Here is a 16,013-nt window from a genome sequence, read left to right as displayed (position 1 = left end):
ATTTAAATTTAACTTGTGTCTGAAGAGTCTGTTGAATTTTTCTTTTTAAACTTAATTTCTCCAAATACAAAAAGGCTGCGATCAGATAAAGATTTCATTCTATTTGATTTTTCAATATCTGAATTCTTCCCCCAGACAATTTTCTTCAATTCATCATTATCTCAGCTATTTATCCTATTTATTTGTCCTATTTATTTCTAACGGGACAAAACTCTTTAATCCCATCAATATCAATAAAGTAAGTGCAACTCTGGATGTATTCATTCTCAGAAAATTGATTACGCTCTCATCAATCTCTCATTTGAGAGGATGACTTGTTGCTTTCTTAGTTGAATTCTACAGCCAGAAACCAGCTTGAAGGTCGTCCGGAGCCTCAGGTGGAGGGATGAGGGCGAGCATGAGGAAAACCCACGTACAAAAGTCCAAGTGTACATTGATTTGCTTAAAATGTCCTTTCCTCTGGCTCTTTACAGCACCCCCCCCCCCACCCCACCCTCTCCCTCTGAATGGTTTTCTTTGTGTTTTGCCATAAGACACAGTCCCCGACCGATTAAATGTGGGGAATTAGCAGTCAATTTTAGCCCAACACACACAAACACACTAAAGAGCTTAGAGTGGTAGAGTGCTGATTGTGTTGTTATTACAGTTCACACGTCAGCACCGTGTTTTTATTCCTCTCGCCTGGCTGTCCGTTACATTGCTGCCACGCAAAATAACGCTCTCACGCTTCATTTATTTATTTATTTATTTATTTTTTATAAATAAAATGATTTAATAGAAGACGAGAATAATATTCAACATTATTTTTCTGGTATGGAAGCGAAATACCCAAGTGAAAGTAGAGCAAACACTTTACAAAACTATCCAGAATTATACAAAACAGAGGAAGCAGAGGTGCGACACACAATGTACTATTACTGACATAAAAATCTCAACTACACAGTAACAGGGTCAGTATAAAATGTTAAAATATGCATCACATTAAAAAAAGGTGAAGCCAGTGTGTAGTGATGATAATTATTCACATTTCTGAGAGGAACAGAGGAAAAGAAAACAACTGTAAGGATAAGAAACATGCAGTGCAGAACAGTTGTACATGTGATTCTAATCCTGAAGCTCGTTATCGGAAGAGATTTGGTTGAGACTTATAGAGTTTAGCTTGGATAAATGAGATGTGAATCAGCAAAAAGTTAGCCAAAAAGTGGAATTAAGTGGAGGATAAATGAATTTGCCGTCAGCGTATTTTATCAAGCGTTGAGAGTCTATTTTCTTCTTTGCTGTTGGCACAACAGAGTTGAGGTAAATGTCAAAGACTTAGCAGTGAGCTGAATTACGTCTTAAAGATCTCTCTTTCCCTCTCGTTTCCCTATTTAGTTCCCATTAAAGGCTGAATCCTTCAGTTCAGTGAAGTCAGTGAAGAGACATAATTACAGAGTGTGCTATCTACACAGATCAGCAGGTTGTGAGATCCTTTTCTGGCCATGAACACACAACCCCAGATACAAACACGCTTTTCCCAAAGCAGTGGTGAAGGCGCATGAGTGTAATATGAAACCAGTCACAAAAACGTTACACCCTAAATATATATGATATCAACCTCGACAAGAAACATATCAAATAAAACATCAAAAAAAAAAAAAATCTGCTTTAGTTTGGTTAATAAAATCAGATTTTGCCAGTGTAACGCTGACGTCTGTGGGTCAAATTGTCGTTTTCTTGCTATCTCTGTCACGCACGCACACACACACACACACACACACACACACACACACACACACACACAGTATATTACAACTTAAAAAATTTATGATGGCACAAGTGTTACATTTCTTGTCTCCTTTCTGATTGGCTTTTCATTTTTTAAGCTATGTAAGGCCATGGTAGGTATATTTTACATTATATTGGCTAATAAACATCCTATGATAATATCGGTTTGGCACACACACAAACACACACACAAACGCACACACACACACACACGTTTCCCATAATTCCCTCTGCTCGGTTGGTCTTCCTCAAGGTCTTGTAAGTGTAGTGTAAACAGGCTGCTCCCAGTGCGTGGGGCTGTGAGAGGGACCCACGCTGGAGGGGTCTCCGATGGTCGTGTACAGGGGCCTCTGTGTCGGGCCCATGTAAGAGAAGGCTGAGTACAGCCCCGGGGCCTGGCTGGAGTGGGCATAGTACGCCCCGGGGGCCTGGTGGTCTCCATAGTCGAACTGAGGCCTGGAGGCCAGCGAGGGGAAAGCAGAGCCGTAATGAGGGAGGCTGAGAGGGGTGTAGGTGACGTGGGTGCCCGAGGAAGGGGAGGACGAGGCCTCGGCGTAGTGGCTGCCGGAGGCTGACTCGCTCTTGATCTGGGCCTTGGACGGGTCAGTGGAGGATGGAGACGCTTGAGGCTGCTGCTGCTTGGAGAGCCAGGCGGAGTGGCCGCTGGCCGCGGCCAGAGCGTAGGCGTAGGAGGAGGTGGAGGAGCCGGCCGCCGAGGCCACGGTGGCGCTCTGCGGGTGGCCGTTGGGAGGGAGGTACTGGTCAAACTCATTGACGTCAAACGGTTCGATGTTGGACATCACCTCGTGGCTGATCTCGCCGATATCCATGGCACCAAAGTCGATGTGAGGCTTGGCATTCGATGACGACGGTCCACTGGAGGTCCCGTCACCCCCGACCCCGAGGGCACCCCTGGAGCCTCCGGACCCCCCAGCCGCCACGGCTGCGCCGTCCCTCTTGGGATCAGACAGCTTCCCGGACTGGAGCTCAGTCTTCGGGGTGGTGGGGGGCGTAGGTGGGCTGTGACCCTGGCCTGTAAGAGAAGCCAAGACAGGTCAATGATTCAGTGCTCTCCAGATTTTATTATGTGATTAAAATGGCTCTTTCTTTTCAAACGTGCCGTCAGAATAAGAGGAATCACTGGACCTGTGAGCCACCTACCAGCAGGATGGTGGTGGTGATGGTGGTGGTGGTGGTGGTGCAGGTCGTCCAGAGGAGACCCAGCCCCGTTGTGTTCCAGATGCAGGGTTTTGTAGTGTGACTGGGAGTGGCTGGCTTCTCCTTCCCCCTGACCGTCGGACTCGCTCGCAGGCATAAGTTTGCCGTTCTTGCGTCTCCGCGGCTGGTACTTGTAGTCCGGGTAGTCCTTTTTATGCTGCTTCCTCAGCCGTTCCGCCTCCTCGATGAATGGCCTCTTGTCGGTCTCGTTTAACAACCTGTGGAGAGAAAAACAAGACTGAATTTACCCGCTATGAGCAGCTAGTATTCGTGTAAAGGTATTTATTTAATCACTCATCTGTAAACTAGATGCAGCCGTGCGTAACGATTAATGCTTCACGATTCACTCAGGTCGGTTTCAACTTGTACAGCTACAAAAATGTTTTAAATGTCGCACTCTGATATAGGCAGCATCGCATGGATCCCAACACACACCCAACACCCACTCGTGGTACCGACCTCCACAGTTTGCCCAGCGTCTTGCTGAGCTCGGCGTTGTGCAGGTGCGGGTACTGGTCGGCGAGTTTCCTCCTGGCCGCTTGCGCCCACACCATGAAGGCGTTCATTGGCCTCTTCACGTGCGGCTTGGCTTTGTTTCCGTTGTTTACGCGCACTGGCATCGGCACCAACGTCCAGTCGTAACCGTCCAGCACCTGGCTGACCGCCTCTCTGATGCCGATCGGGAAGCGATCGTCCTCTTCCTCGGACTTGGCTCCGGATCTGCCCCCGTCGTCCCCGCTGCCGTCCCCGACACACAGCGCGCTCAGCTGCTGCGGCGTGACGCTCAGAGGCGAGCCCTGGCTGGGGGGCCCTCCGGGCTGGCTGGGTGACAGGGAGTGACCATCATCTGACCCTCCGGGGCTCATTTCCGCCTCAGACAGGCTGTGCTCCTCGGCTGACATGCTTTTATTTTAATCTTTGAATCAGCAAGGTGACACGAGCTTCACTCTCAGATTTCAGTTGGAAGTCCAATTTATAATTTCAGAACTTGTTATGTGTTATTAATTGAGGATTCTATCCCAGTTATTACTGCCTCCTGTCCGAGATAAACATAGTGCCGAGAAAAGGCGTCCCGGTCCTGGAAATCCCGCTTCAGCAAGAGCTCGTTATCTAAAACCACATCAATTTTAAGGGAGAAGTTTTAGCACTAATGCAGCTCAAAAATTGAGACAGAGATACATTTACTATGTATTAAAACATGTCCTTATGGCGCTAAACGTGTCACATAATAACAGCCCGATATTAATAATATCCACAATAATAATAATAAATGTATTATCACCGTTCGTTTTAAACGTCATTCGGCAACATGAACAGTTAACATGCGGCTAATATTTGACTTTAATTTTGAAAAATGTATTTTTCATTTACTAAAAAATTACATAACTTACCAGTTTAGACGTCTACTGGTCCAACATGGGAGTGCGTGTTGCTGACTGCAGAGCCGATGAATGGTGGCTCTGTGTGGCAACACCGGAGCTTAAAGAGCGCCTTGTGAGAAGGACTGAGCGCAGAAAAAAAAGTGATTGAAAGTGGAAAACATTCCCAGAAAGGCAGCATTCCAGCACACTCAAAGCCGCGCCCCTCGGCACCAGGCCGCGCTCCGATTGGTCGGCCAATTATATCGCCGGTTCCTGATTGGCCAGGAGCAGCACACTCCGTTAATGTCGGTCTGTCCGTCACTGCAACATTTTCGACAGAGAAGAGGTGAGATTTTACATCGGAGAGGCTTAAATGACTCGACAGTGCGTCCATTTAGAGGCAGGAGAAGGCCAGCTTTGTTGCTCGTGTTGACATGTTATATCAAACAAATAAACAATCATCAGCGGAATTATGGCCTCCTGCGGTGACGGTAAAAGGAGTTGAGCTGGGAATCACCCTGAAGGAAAAAGATAGGAACTATAATCCACCATTTTTCAAAATGGTAAAATCTGTACCAACAAAACAAAACAAATCATTCTGAAACGATCAAGTAGCCAAATCTGTGTTATTTCAGTTTATTATAAATACATTAATGCGTCGGACTTTGTCACTAGCTATGAACATAGTAACGTAAATTCTTGCCATGCTTGGAATTTAGAATATAGTTCCAAGTGTGAAGCTCCATGCTGCCATCCCAAAAGAGGCTATTCATTTATTTCTAATTGTGAAAGATGAGTCTGATCATAAATGCAAATAAACCTGACAAAGGAGGCCCCGCGAGCTGAAAATAAATATAAAAGACTAAGAAAAAGGTGTGTGAGCAACAAGTGGAGGATAAATGATGCCATCGCCGTGCGTAAAGGTCGCAACACGTGCGCAAAATGTCCCGGTTTTAGATATTCTCTTTCTAAAGGAGAATGCGAAATGTTTGGATTCGTGTTAAAGGTCCAGGAATTCAGCAGCCCGAAGGAGACCAAGAATCTCATCCCACTGTTCTGGAATATCTAAACGAATTTGACTCGAGGTAAAAAAAATCAAACCCTCGCAACTGAAACCAGCTCTATAACCCAAAAGACGCTACAAATACAGTTCTAGTCCGGGATTTGTGCGTAACAGGGCTTTAGTTAGGCCGTGGTCTGTGTTCTGATAGGAACGGAGAGGATTTTCGGACACGCGCACACGCACACCGACACACACACATTAAACGAACGCAACAATAACCCCTGTGTGTCCGTTGCCTCTCAGGCTGGGCTCCACTCTCCGTTTTCTCCCTCTCTCTCCCTTCTATCTTTGCTCTCTTTGTCTCCATCTCAGGTGAATCGCGGCCATGTGATCAAACGCCCAAGCCTCTGTCCATTAACCCTCGTAAACGAAAAAAATGGGGAACAAAAAGCAGTTTTGTGCCGCAAACATAGGGGAAAAAAAATGATAACAGAGAGCGATGTGTGCGTCTTTCTCCCCTTATGTCCTGGCATAGACAGTAGTCGCGCACACATAGAAAATAGAGTGAGCAGACAGGACACATGGAGCTCTCTGGTTCGACCGCCTCACGCTCCTGACTTTATTCGGCTGGATAAAGCTGGATTCAGGCCTTGGAGGAACTGATGGTATAGTGGCGTGAGGGGGAGCGATGGGCCGCCGGCGGTGGGGGCGGGAGGGGGACACCTGCGCGCTGCACCCCAGTGATCAGCCATGCACGCTGGGAACGTGCACGAGGCCTCCGAGGCTTGTGAAGGGAGTTCTCCCGTCTGAACGTAAGATGCTGTTTTTGGGGGGGAAATGTTTGATGATGTGCGCGTCGTTTCTGGGGACGCGGTCGCTGCTGCGGTGACGCGCGAGCACAGCGGGACGTCCAACAGGCCCCCAGGGACACGCTGCTGTAGTCCGTCCGAATTTAATGACACTTCAATTTTGCATTTAATTTGAAAGAAACTAAAGCAGAAGGAGGATTTTTATTAACGCCTTTCTGACACCAAAACCCCCGAAGAATGCGGCTTAAATTAATGATGAAGATGATGATGATGGTGGTGACTTTGAGTCTTATTTTCCTTTGTTTATTATTATTGTTGTTGCCATAATAATGATAACAACAATTGTCATTATTATTATACTATTGTTATTATTACTATTACTATTATTATTATAACTACTACTATTATTATTATTTCTCTGTGAAACGTTATTTCGATGTTTGTTGCCTAAAATACATTTTTATATATTGGGATTGTGAAAATTGAAACCACCTCGGGGGGAAATGTTTTCTTCTGGAACAAATGTGCGATTTGCTGCAGTTATTTTGCTTGAATAACAGGACAACAGCAAGTGTTTCTCCCACTGAATTGTCGTTATTTTTCACTCTGTTCATTAAAATATCGCAAACGTTTGTTCACACTTTTAATATTTCTACCGACACGTGTGACCCTAAAAGTGGGAAAACCACGTTAATGTGAAAAAGGGTCACGTGGATTGTTGTGTTTGTTTGTTTGTTTGTTGTTAGAAAAGCTATCTCACCTATAATTAACCAATGAAACGTAATAACGAGCGTTGTAACTGTCGCGACTCGCTGCGAAAAATCCCCAATCTTTAGGGAGACAAATGGTCCTTTTTGATTCACTCGTTTCCAAATCGCCCGCAGCTCTTGGAGCTGGAGTTCACACGGTCGGAGTTTAATTCTAAATAAAGAGGCACGTCTCACATTTATCTTTGTTGGTGCCAAAGTGCCTCCACCACCGAAGAAAATAAATAAACAACAATTCGGATTATTTTTCTCAAGCATTTCTAATCAACAGCTGCTGTTTTATTTCTGCCTTTAGCTTTTAGCCAATTTTAGACGTCAGTAAAAATGTGATTTTATTTTATTATATAATGTGATTCTATAAGTTGAAATAGGTTGTTACATTAGATTAAGGGTGGAATTTTGGAGCATAAAGTTTGAGCCAACAGGCCGATTCTTTCTATTAATTACAACAAATGTAATTTATGTGGAGGTTGGCAGCTTAAGTATTGGGTCAGCCACCAACTTTAAATGTTTAAAAGTTCTGAGACATTATTTTGTTGGTCAACGTCACAAAACTAACAGATCATTTTTAACTTACTGCTAAAATGATCTCGATTTTTTCACCCGACACTCGAACGTTATAGTTTCGTTCTTTTGGCTGAATGGACGCGACTGTTCCGGAAAACAGCCTTGTAAACCTGGCCTGTATTCCGGGATGATGCAGGCATGTCCTGTGGCGTGATCGCGGCCTCAGGGTAGCAGAAATTTATCAGAAAATAGAGCTCACATGGTCCCATCAGTCCCTGTAACCTGCCATGTGACTGCAGTAATGGGTCTCTCCATGGCTGCACAGACCACTGGGTCACAAGAGCCTGTTTCCTGCGACTCCCGGGGGAGAAGATTCATGAGAGGGAAAGGTCTCATGATCGGCGGGGAGTTCAAAGGTCACGATGGGGAAAGAAGGGGTCAAAAAGTCAGCCTTCAGGTGCACGCTGCGTCACGGAGGCTCCACGCGTTGCCAGGGCAACCTCAGGCAGCTGATTCGAGGTGGATCGGTGGATTTCTGAGGGATGTTTTCAGGTGTGGGTGTTCTGCTGGGGAAAAGATGTTTGTGGGAAGACAGAGGAAAAGAGACGGGCTTTGGCTTTAGTGCTTAGAAACGCCCAGGGGAAATTCCTGAAATGTGACGATGGAGAGAAAAAGGCAGCGAGAGGAAGAAAACAGAGATGCAGAGAGAGTCCGGCAGCGATACGGATCAGGGAAGCATGCACAGCAGTCAAATATTCAAGTGCTGGGTCACATTCTGAATTAAACTCACGCATAATTAGAGGGAAGCATTCATTCCCGGGTCAAAGGGAACATTGGGACTAAAGAGAATGGCGTCACTCGTTCCAAATGATGACGAGTGTCACCGAAATATCAGGAGACTCGTTTCAGAGGGGTGTTTTCTCTCCCTGAAAATGTCATTTCAAATCACGTCTTCTGCTTCTTCTGCATCTTGTTGACTGGGGATAAACACCAAACCTCTTCCGTAAATGTCCTGTTCCCTGGGGGGGGGTTGTGTGGAAGACAGGGGGAATTCCAGCTGTGTGGACGGACTATCAATAAAACTCATGTGACTCCATCGTTTACGCTGGAACCTTCAGCCGACGTCTCATTAACGCTCATCCCACGAGGCACCAACGCCTCCTCCAACAAATCCCCCCTTTTTTTTTTGATGCTAACGCGGGGAAGAATCTCCCGGCCGGGGCTGCAGGTGGTTTCTGGGGGCGTCGTTTGATCTCCGCCGTGCACGTTTGCTGACGCGGCGTCGAGGAGACGGGTCAGAGAACGATTCCCCGTCTGACCTCTGCCGCTCCGCTCCCTCTGCCCGTTCTCACCCAGTAAATTAGCGCAGCTGCACGACACTTAAATGTGTGCCCCTCTTTTCCCTTTGGGAGCGAATGAGACTGAGATGAATCCTCTCTTTGTGCTCTGTCTCAGACCCCCCCCCCCAATAGTTTCTTGCCTTCTCCGTCTCTTTTATTTGGGAGAGAGGGCGATGGCAGGAAGGCAGCGCTGGTGAGGTGGTGGCGATGGTGAAGGCAGAGAGGGAGGGGGGGTGTGGTCGGGGGGGGGGGGTGAGTTGGGGTATCTTGTTGGACGACATTCCTGTGCAGCTGTGGAGGCTGGTGCAGGCTGGGGGATGGGGGTGGGGGTGGGGGGGGGGGGGGGGTCATCATTGCATTGCAGGGCATCATGAATGGCCTATTGTTCGCCGGCTGCGTCCGCATCTCTTCTTTATCCCCGCAGAGCGAGATGGAGGCCGAGCCGCCCGACAGCAGAGGGGAGATGAGATAAAGATGAGCGACGCGTTTGGGTCTCGGGCTCCGGGACCGGAGCCCAGCGAAAGGTGCCAGCTGTGCCCCGAGAACAGCATCAGACGTGCACGCTGGCGGCGGCGCCCGTGGAGGAGGCGGGAGGATGTCCACACCGTGGCGGTGGTGAAGCCGGGGATGATGGTGACGCTCACAATGGCGGCATTCATGTCCTGATGCCTTTCGCTCCGCGGTCGTCGGCGTGCGCGCGTGTCGGTGCAATGGGCGACTCAGCACTTGCCAATATCGACGTGGTTGACAAGTCTGATAATTACGGCCATTTAAAACCGTCTGGTCACATTTTAAACTGCTTCACAGCTTCACCTGCTCACCGTCTTTATCGGAAATCTGAGGAGCAAAAATCAGGAAAATGGCCGATTTTTGCTTTGGTGCCATCAGAAAATGCTTCTTTTGTTCAGGGGCTGGAACCCAACGTTGCAAAAGGTTGTTATTTTTTCCCCGAGTCGACAGTTGCTCATTGTGCTTATTGTCAAAGTTTTGGCAGGAAATAGCATCAAATGTGTCCCGTTGAAGTTTTTCTGTGGCTTCATTCACTCATTTTTACACAATTTTTCACTCTAATGTCGGATTTACTGTGCAATTCACCTTTATTTTCCCTGGAATAAAGCTTCTTGTTTATGAACGAATCAGCCTGACGTTCATTCTCCTCACACACTCTCTAAATAGCAGCTCTAATGCTCGGATGATGAGAATTCCTCCGCTGGGCGGTTCGAGCAGGAGCGACATAGACCTCCCTATCATGAGTTCTTCTGAGAACATTTAATTAGTCTGCGTGAACCAAAGAGAAAGACAGAAAGAGCCCGAGGGCGCCGAGGAGAAGATGTTTACGTCAAAGAGTCTGTTGTCGGGAGAGAGGCCGAGTTTAAGGAAAGATGGATGAGATATTTGTGGGTGAACAGTGAGAAATATGATTTCCTGACATTCCTTCTTCCTCATTGTTACTTTTTGAAACCTAATTATTCTGTTAGGTGACGAGGAAATTACTCACTCCGCCAGATTTGTTGTCACGAAGGCCGAATAGACGGTCTGTTGTGGTGCTGAGAGCAGCACAGACGCCCAAACAGCCCGTGGAAAGAATGCAATAATCTGATTAAGAGTGAGGACGATCCATTCTGCTCGCTGGGCTGCTCACACCAGGACGGGACTGGAAGGATCCACGTCAGGTGCTGCTCCGCTACGGCGCGGAGCCAGAGCCCGGCGGCCCTGAGGTGTGAACCTATCACAGCAGCTCAGGCCTCCAATAGGATGGGCTGAACATCTGAAGCTGCTCCATCACATCTGAAGCTGCTCCATCACATCTGAAGCTGCTCCATCACATCCCCACTGAAGCTGCTCCATCACATCCCCACTGAAGCTGCTCCATCACATCCCCACTGAAGCTGCTCCCTCACATCTGAAGCTGCTCCATCACATCCCCACTGAAGCTGCTCCATCACATCTGAAGCTGCTCCATCACATCTGAAGCTGCTCCATCACATCCCCACTGAAGCTGCTCCATCACATCTGAAGCTGCTCCATCACATCTGGAGCTGCTCCATCACATCCCCACTGAAGCTGCTCCATCACATCTGAAGCTGCTCCATCACATCCCCACTGAAGCTGCTCCATCACATCTGAAGCTGCTCCATCACATCTGAAGCTGCTCCATCACATCTGAAGCTGCTCCATCACATCCCCACTGAAGCTGCTCCATCACATCTGAAGCTGCTCCATCACATCTGAAGCTGCTCCATCACATCCCCACTGGAGCTGCTCCATCACATCTGAAGCTGCTCCATCACATCTGAAGCTGCTCCATCACATCCCCACTGAAGCTGCTCCATCACATCTGAAGCTGCTCCATCACATCTGAAGCTGCTCCATCACATCTGAAGCTGCTCCATCACATCCCCACTGAAGCTGCTCCATCACATCCCCACTGAAGCTGCTCCATCACATCTGAAGCTGCTCCATCACATCCCCACTGGAGCTGCTCCATCACATCCCCACTGAAGCTGCTCCATCACATCTGAAGCTGCTCCATCACATCCCCACTGAAGCTGCTCCATCACATCCCCACTGAAGCTGCTCCATCACATCTGAAGCTGCTCCATCACATCCCCACTGAAGCTGCTCCATCACATCCCCACTGAAGCTGCTCCATCACATCTGAAGCTGCTCCATCACATCCCCACTGGAGCTGCTCCATCACATCTGAAGCTGCTCCATCACATCCCCACTGAAGCTGCTCCATCACATCTGAAGCTGCTCCATCACATCCCCACTGAAGCTGCTCCATCACATCTGAAGCTGCTCCATCACATCCCCACTGAAGCTGCTCCATCACATCTGAAGCTGCTCCATCACATCCCCACTGAAGCTGCTCCATCACATCTGAAGCTGCTCCATCACATCCCCACTGAAGCTGCTCCTGAAGCTGCTCCATCACATCCCCACTGAAGCTGCTCCATCACATCCCCACTGAAGCTGCTCCTGAAGCTGCTCCATCACATCCCCACTGAAGCTGCTCCATCACATCCCCACTGAGCTGCTCCATCACATCCCCACTGAAGCTGCTCCATCACATCCCCACTGAGGCTGCTCCATCACATCCCCACTAAAGCTGCTCCATCACATCCCCACTGAGGCTGCTCCATCACATCCCCACTAAAGCTGCTCCATCACATCCCCACTGAGGCTGCTCCATCACATCCCCACTGGAGCTGCTCCATCACATCCCCACTGAAGCTGCTCCATCACATCCCCACTGAAGCTGCTCCATCACATCCCCACTGAAGCTGCTCCATCACATCCCCACTGGAGCTGCTCCATCACATCCCCACTGAGGCTGCTCCATCACATCTGAAGCTGCTCCATCACATCCCCACTGAGGCTGCTCCATCACATCTGAAGCTGCTCCATCACATCCCCACTGAGGCTGCTCCATCACATCTGAAGCTGCTCCATCACATCCCCACTGAAGCTGCTCCATCACATCCCCACTGGAGCTGCTCCATCACATCCCCACTGAAGCTGCTCCATCACATCCCCACTGAAGCTGCTCCATCACATCCCCACTGAAGCTGCTCCATCACATCCCCACTGGAGCTGCTCCATCACATCCCCACTGAGGCTGCTCCATCACATCTGAAGCTGCTCCATCACATCCCCACTGAGGCTGCTCCATCACATCTGAAGCTGCTCCATCAATCCCCACTGAGGCTGCTCCATCACTGAAGCTGCTCCATCACATCCCCACTGAGGCTGCTCCATCACATCTGAAGCCGCTCCATCACATCCCCACTGAGGCTGCTCCATCACATCTGAAGCTGCTCCATCACATCCCCACTGAAGCTGCTCCATCACATCCCCACTGAAGCTGCTCCATCACATCTGAGGCTGCTCCATCACATCCCCACTGAAGCTGCTCCATCACATCCCCACTGAAGCTGCTCCATCACATCCCCACTGAAGCTGCTCCATCACATCCCCACTGAAGCTGCTCCATCACATCCCCACTGAAGCTGCTCCATCACATCCCCACTAGCAAAGATCTAATCACACCAGCAGAAGAAAGAACAGGCTAATCGTGCACGTGCACGTTCATCACAGAAGCGCTGCAACGCTGGCAGATCTGTAGTTGCATCAAAAGAAAACAGCTGTCGCCACGGTAACGGAACACGAGATAAAGCTGAAAGAGGGTTCTGCGAAACACGCCGATCCACTGTTGCTGTCATGTTTCATCATTTGCTCCTGTCTTTTGGACGTCAGGGCCACCGTACTCGACCTGCGACTATCCCAAAATCACCATGGCGACCGTGCTCGAGCCTGCGGACGTCCCTAATCCACAGAGGGTTAAAGGTGTGAATAGTTCTGGTCCTCAGGAGGATAAATGAATCTGAAAAGCCATCATGTGTTTGTTGGTTTTCAGTGATGCTGCTGGAGAATATTTATGGATGTCTACATGCTGTTGAGGGGCGTTTCCATAGTTACTGAACAGCAACTGTGGGGCAACGTGTATCGCATCACAGGTTTAAAGCCATGTGTGTTACACGCCATAAATACATCATGCTAGCGCCTTCAGGCTCTCCACAGTCTTGGAGGGGGGTTCTTTTCCACTAAACTCTTCACTCAGCCCTGACCTGATGGTGCTGAGGTCGGTTCCCTTCAAACGTGAGGCCAGATGGGCGATTCCTGATCCAGGGAGCCGTTCAGGCCGAGGTGAGTCTGTGGTGGGGAAGACCCCTAACCCTAGCTCAGCTCAGGCCCAGCACTACTAACCCCCAAATCCATGACTGTGGGAGGAAGCTGGAGGGAGAACCCATGCAGGGGGAGAACATGTTAACTCTGCACTGAAAAGCCCCCCGAGGGGATTTGAACCCGCAACCTTCACACTGTGCCAAACACTGCAGCACTGTGCCACCTGGGGCTCTGCTCAGGGCGTAGAAACCTCCCAATCAGAGCTTAATCAAAGGATGGAAACGCTTGTCTTTTTCTAATTAGCAAAGATTGCTGATAGTATTGACTAACATACGGTCTTTACATGGGGGGGAACGATGACCGCGCTCGTATTAGTGGGCCGGGAGCAGAAAGTGAAGTCCCGCAGACAGGAGACAGACAGAAGCATCCAGAAGATGTTTGCCCTGTGGTGCTTCCCAGCCTGGTTCAGTCAAGCCTCCTCTGCAGATCAGAGCTGTGGTGAGCAGCACACAATGCTCCTCTGTCCACAGGGGCTACATCACAGCTCCACAACACACAACAGCTCATTATGGAGCCCCAGCTCCCCCGGCCACAGCTCCCAGTGCCTAAATACTGTCCCCTGCTGAGCACCCACACACTGTCACCAGCTCTGGTCGCACAGCCCGAGGCCACAGACAGCCAGAGAGGGCACGGACTTATACAGGGTGTCACGCACATGAAAGCACATGCACACACTCACACAATTAACCTACAGGAGGATGAGCACACACCATCCTATTAGACCAGGCCCTCGTCAGCCATTATCAACCCACAGAGGTCACACAGCTGCTCCCCTTCAGTGACGACGACAGGGAGGATGACGGCCCGATTAATGAGGGGGGGGGCAGGGAGAGAGGTAACGGCGAGGAGGGAAGGGGCCTAGAATGGACGATGGGTGGATTCGATTACAGGAGAGATGGCGGGAGTTTCCCCACAGCTGTCCAGCATAATCCAAGATGTCCTGACACGATGAAGGGTAGCTCCGAACCAAAGCTGCGTGTCACACGTCTGTGCGTCGTGCACACCTCCAAAAGCTGAACAAGTTTGAAAAGGTAATTTTCTGCCTCCCTGTGAGGAGCTGAGAAGAAACAGACAGTTTGAGCCTCTAGATTTTTATGAGAAGTGATCTGTTAAAAATCAACAAAGCTTGTTGAGGTGAGCGCAAAAGAGGCAAAATGTCACAGAGCAGAAAGTCATTTTTAATATCGTTATTACAATTCATTTATAGATATTATATGGTATTATTAATGTCTTAAAAATCCCCCTGCTAATAAAGCCGTTTTAATGTAGTATTATGATTTAACCACACGAGGGCGCTTGTTTAACAGATAGAAACGCTTCAAGATAGTGTGCTTATTATTATTATTATTATTATTATTATTATTATTGTTGTTGTTGTTGTTGTTGTTGTTGTTGTTATTATTATTATCATCATTATTGCTGTTGTTGTATTACTGGTTTTGTAAGTATCTGCACAAATTGTTCAGCCTTTTTAGGATATTTTTGGGGTTGTGTTAATTTCAGGAAATACAGAAAACTGCGTAATGAGATTTAAAACCATTTTATATTGTATTTAGATGTTTAGTAACAGTGTCAATGAGAGTCATCTAGCAACAATTGAAGTTGAAAACCTAAAATTCTTCTTCAGTTTTTATTCTTTTATCATCAATTCCTGATGTACAATTATTTATCAATGTCTTATTTGTTAGTATTATCTATGGAGGGCTTTATTGTTTTAATTGTGTTTTACAACAATAATTGTGTTTATGTACTTTGGTATCTGACTTATTTCTTTATTGTTGTGTTTCATAATATAAGTTTTATACTTTTTATTTCACCGTTATAAATGACTTGAGCCTAAAAACTTCCTCAAAAACTCCCAAAAGCAGCAGAGTTATGCTAAACTAAAATAACAACACCGATTGTTCAACGTGTATAAAGGAACTGGTGCGTCCACCCCTCAGATGATTGCTGGCCTTTTTATTTCTGTCTGATCAAACTCTACGACACATTTCCATCTGGGACATGTTGCATGTGGGTGGGGGCACAAACCCGTGACCGTGTGATAATGTGGAAACAAATTGCTTGGTTCTTTCATTGGTCCAGGTTCCCTGACAAATTAACCCTGCGTGAGTGCTGATTTGAGCTAAATGCTAACGAGGTGCAGCTTTCTGGTGTTCCTTATCTGAGTTTAGTTTTTAAACTGCAGTGACATTTGTAGATTGTCCTTAAAAAAAAAAAAAAAACAACCACAAACTGGAGAAAATTCTATTGGTTCAGATCACTGATAACATCTGATAAGAAGCTATATTATTATCTTTCATACAGCCACTGAAATCAATCAACATGCAACAGATTCCATAAAATCAAGATGGTCTTAACAGACCTCAGATAATCTCCTAACAGACCATGCAATAATTAGAGTGATAAATCAAATTAACTTAAATCTGGAGCTGCTAACCTAGTCTGCAGCTGCCCTGCGGTCACGGCCCCTAAAGCTGACGGCCCCTAAA

The 16,013-nt window shown here is 47.8% G+C and overlaps 1 protein-coding gene and 1 long non-coding RNA gene across 3 annotated transcripts; one reads left to right on the top strand and one right to left on the bottom strand.

Annotated features, from left to right (window-relative positions):
* Positions 1 to 743: 743 nt before the first annotated feature.
* On the bottom strand, positions 744 to 5,167 carry LOC130527631 (transcription factor Sox-10-like). 2 transcript variants are annotated; one of them, XM_057036310.1, is made up of 4 exons: positions 4,377 to 5,167; positions 3,445 to 4,095; positions 2,914 to 3,203; positions 744 to 2,800 (listed from the first exon to the last, which is right to left on the bottom strand). In XM_057036310.1, the coding sequence occupies exons 2-4, from the start codon at positions 3,885 to 3,887 to the stop codon at positions 2,016 to 2,018; spliced, it is 1,518 nt and encodes a 505-aa protein (XP_056892290.1). In that variant the 5' UTR covers positions 3,888 to 4,095; positions 4,377 to 5,167; the 3' UTR covers positions 744 to 2,015. The 2 variants fall into 2 exon arrangements, with proteins under 2 accessions (XP_056892290.1, XP_056892291.1); XM_057036311.1 differs by having other exon boundaries at positions 2,929 to 3,203; positions 4,377 to 4,983.
* Positions 5,168 to 6,020: 853 nt separating this feature from the next.
* On the top strand, positions 6,021 to 9,908 carry LOC130527633 (uncharacterized). Its single transcript, XR_008951086.1, has 2 exons — positions 6,021 to 6,161; positions 9,197 to 9,908. It is a non-coding gene; the product is annotated as an uncharacterized LOC130527633 (long non-coding RNA).
* The last annotated feature ends 6,105 nt before the right edge of the window (positions 9,909 to 16,013 follow it).

Source organism: Takifugu flavidus, chromosome 6, assembly GCF_003711565.1.
Source record: "Takifugu flavidus isolate HTHZ2018 chromosome 6, ASM371156v2, whole genome shotgun sequence".
Classification (NCBI taxonomy): Eukaryota; Metazoa; Chordata; class Actinopteri; order Tetraodontiformes; family Tetraodontidae; genus Takifugu; species Takifugu flavidus.
This window is presented reverse-complemented; position numbering and strand designations above follow the sequence as displayed.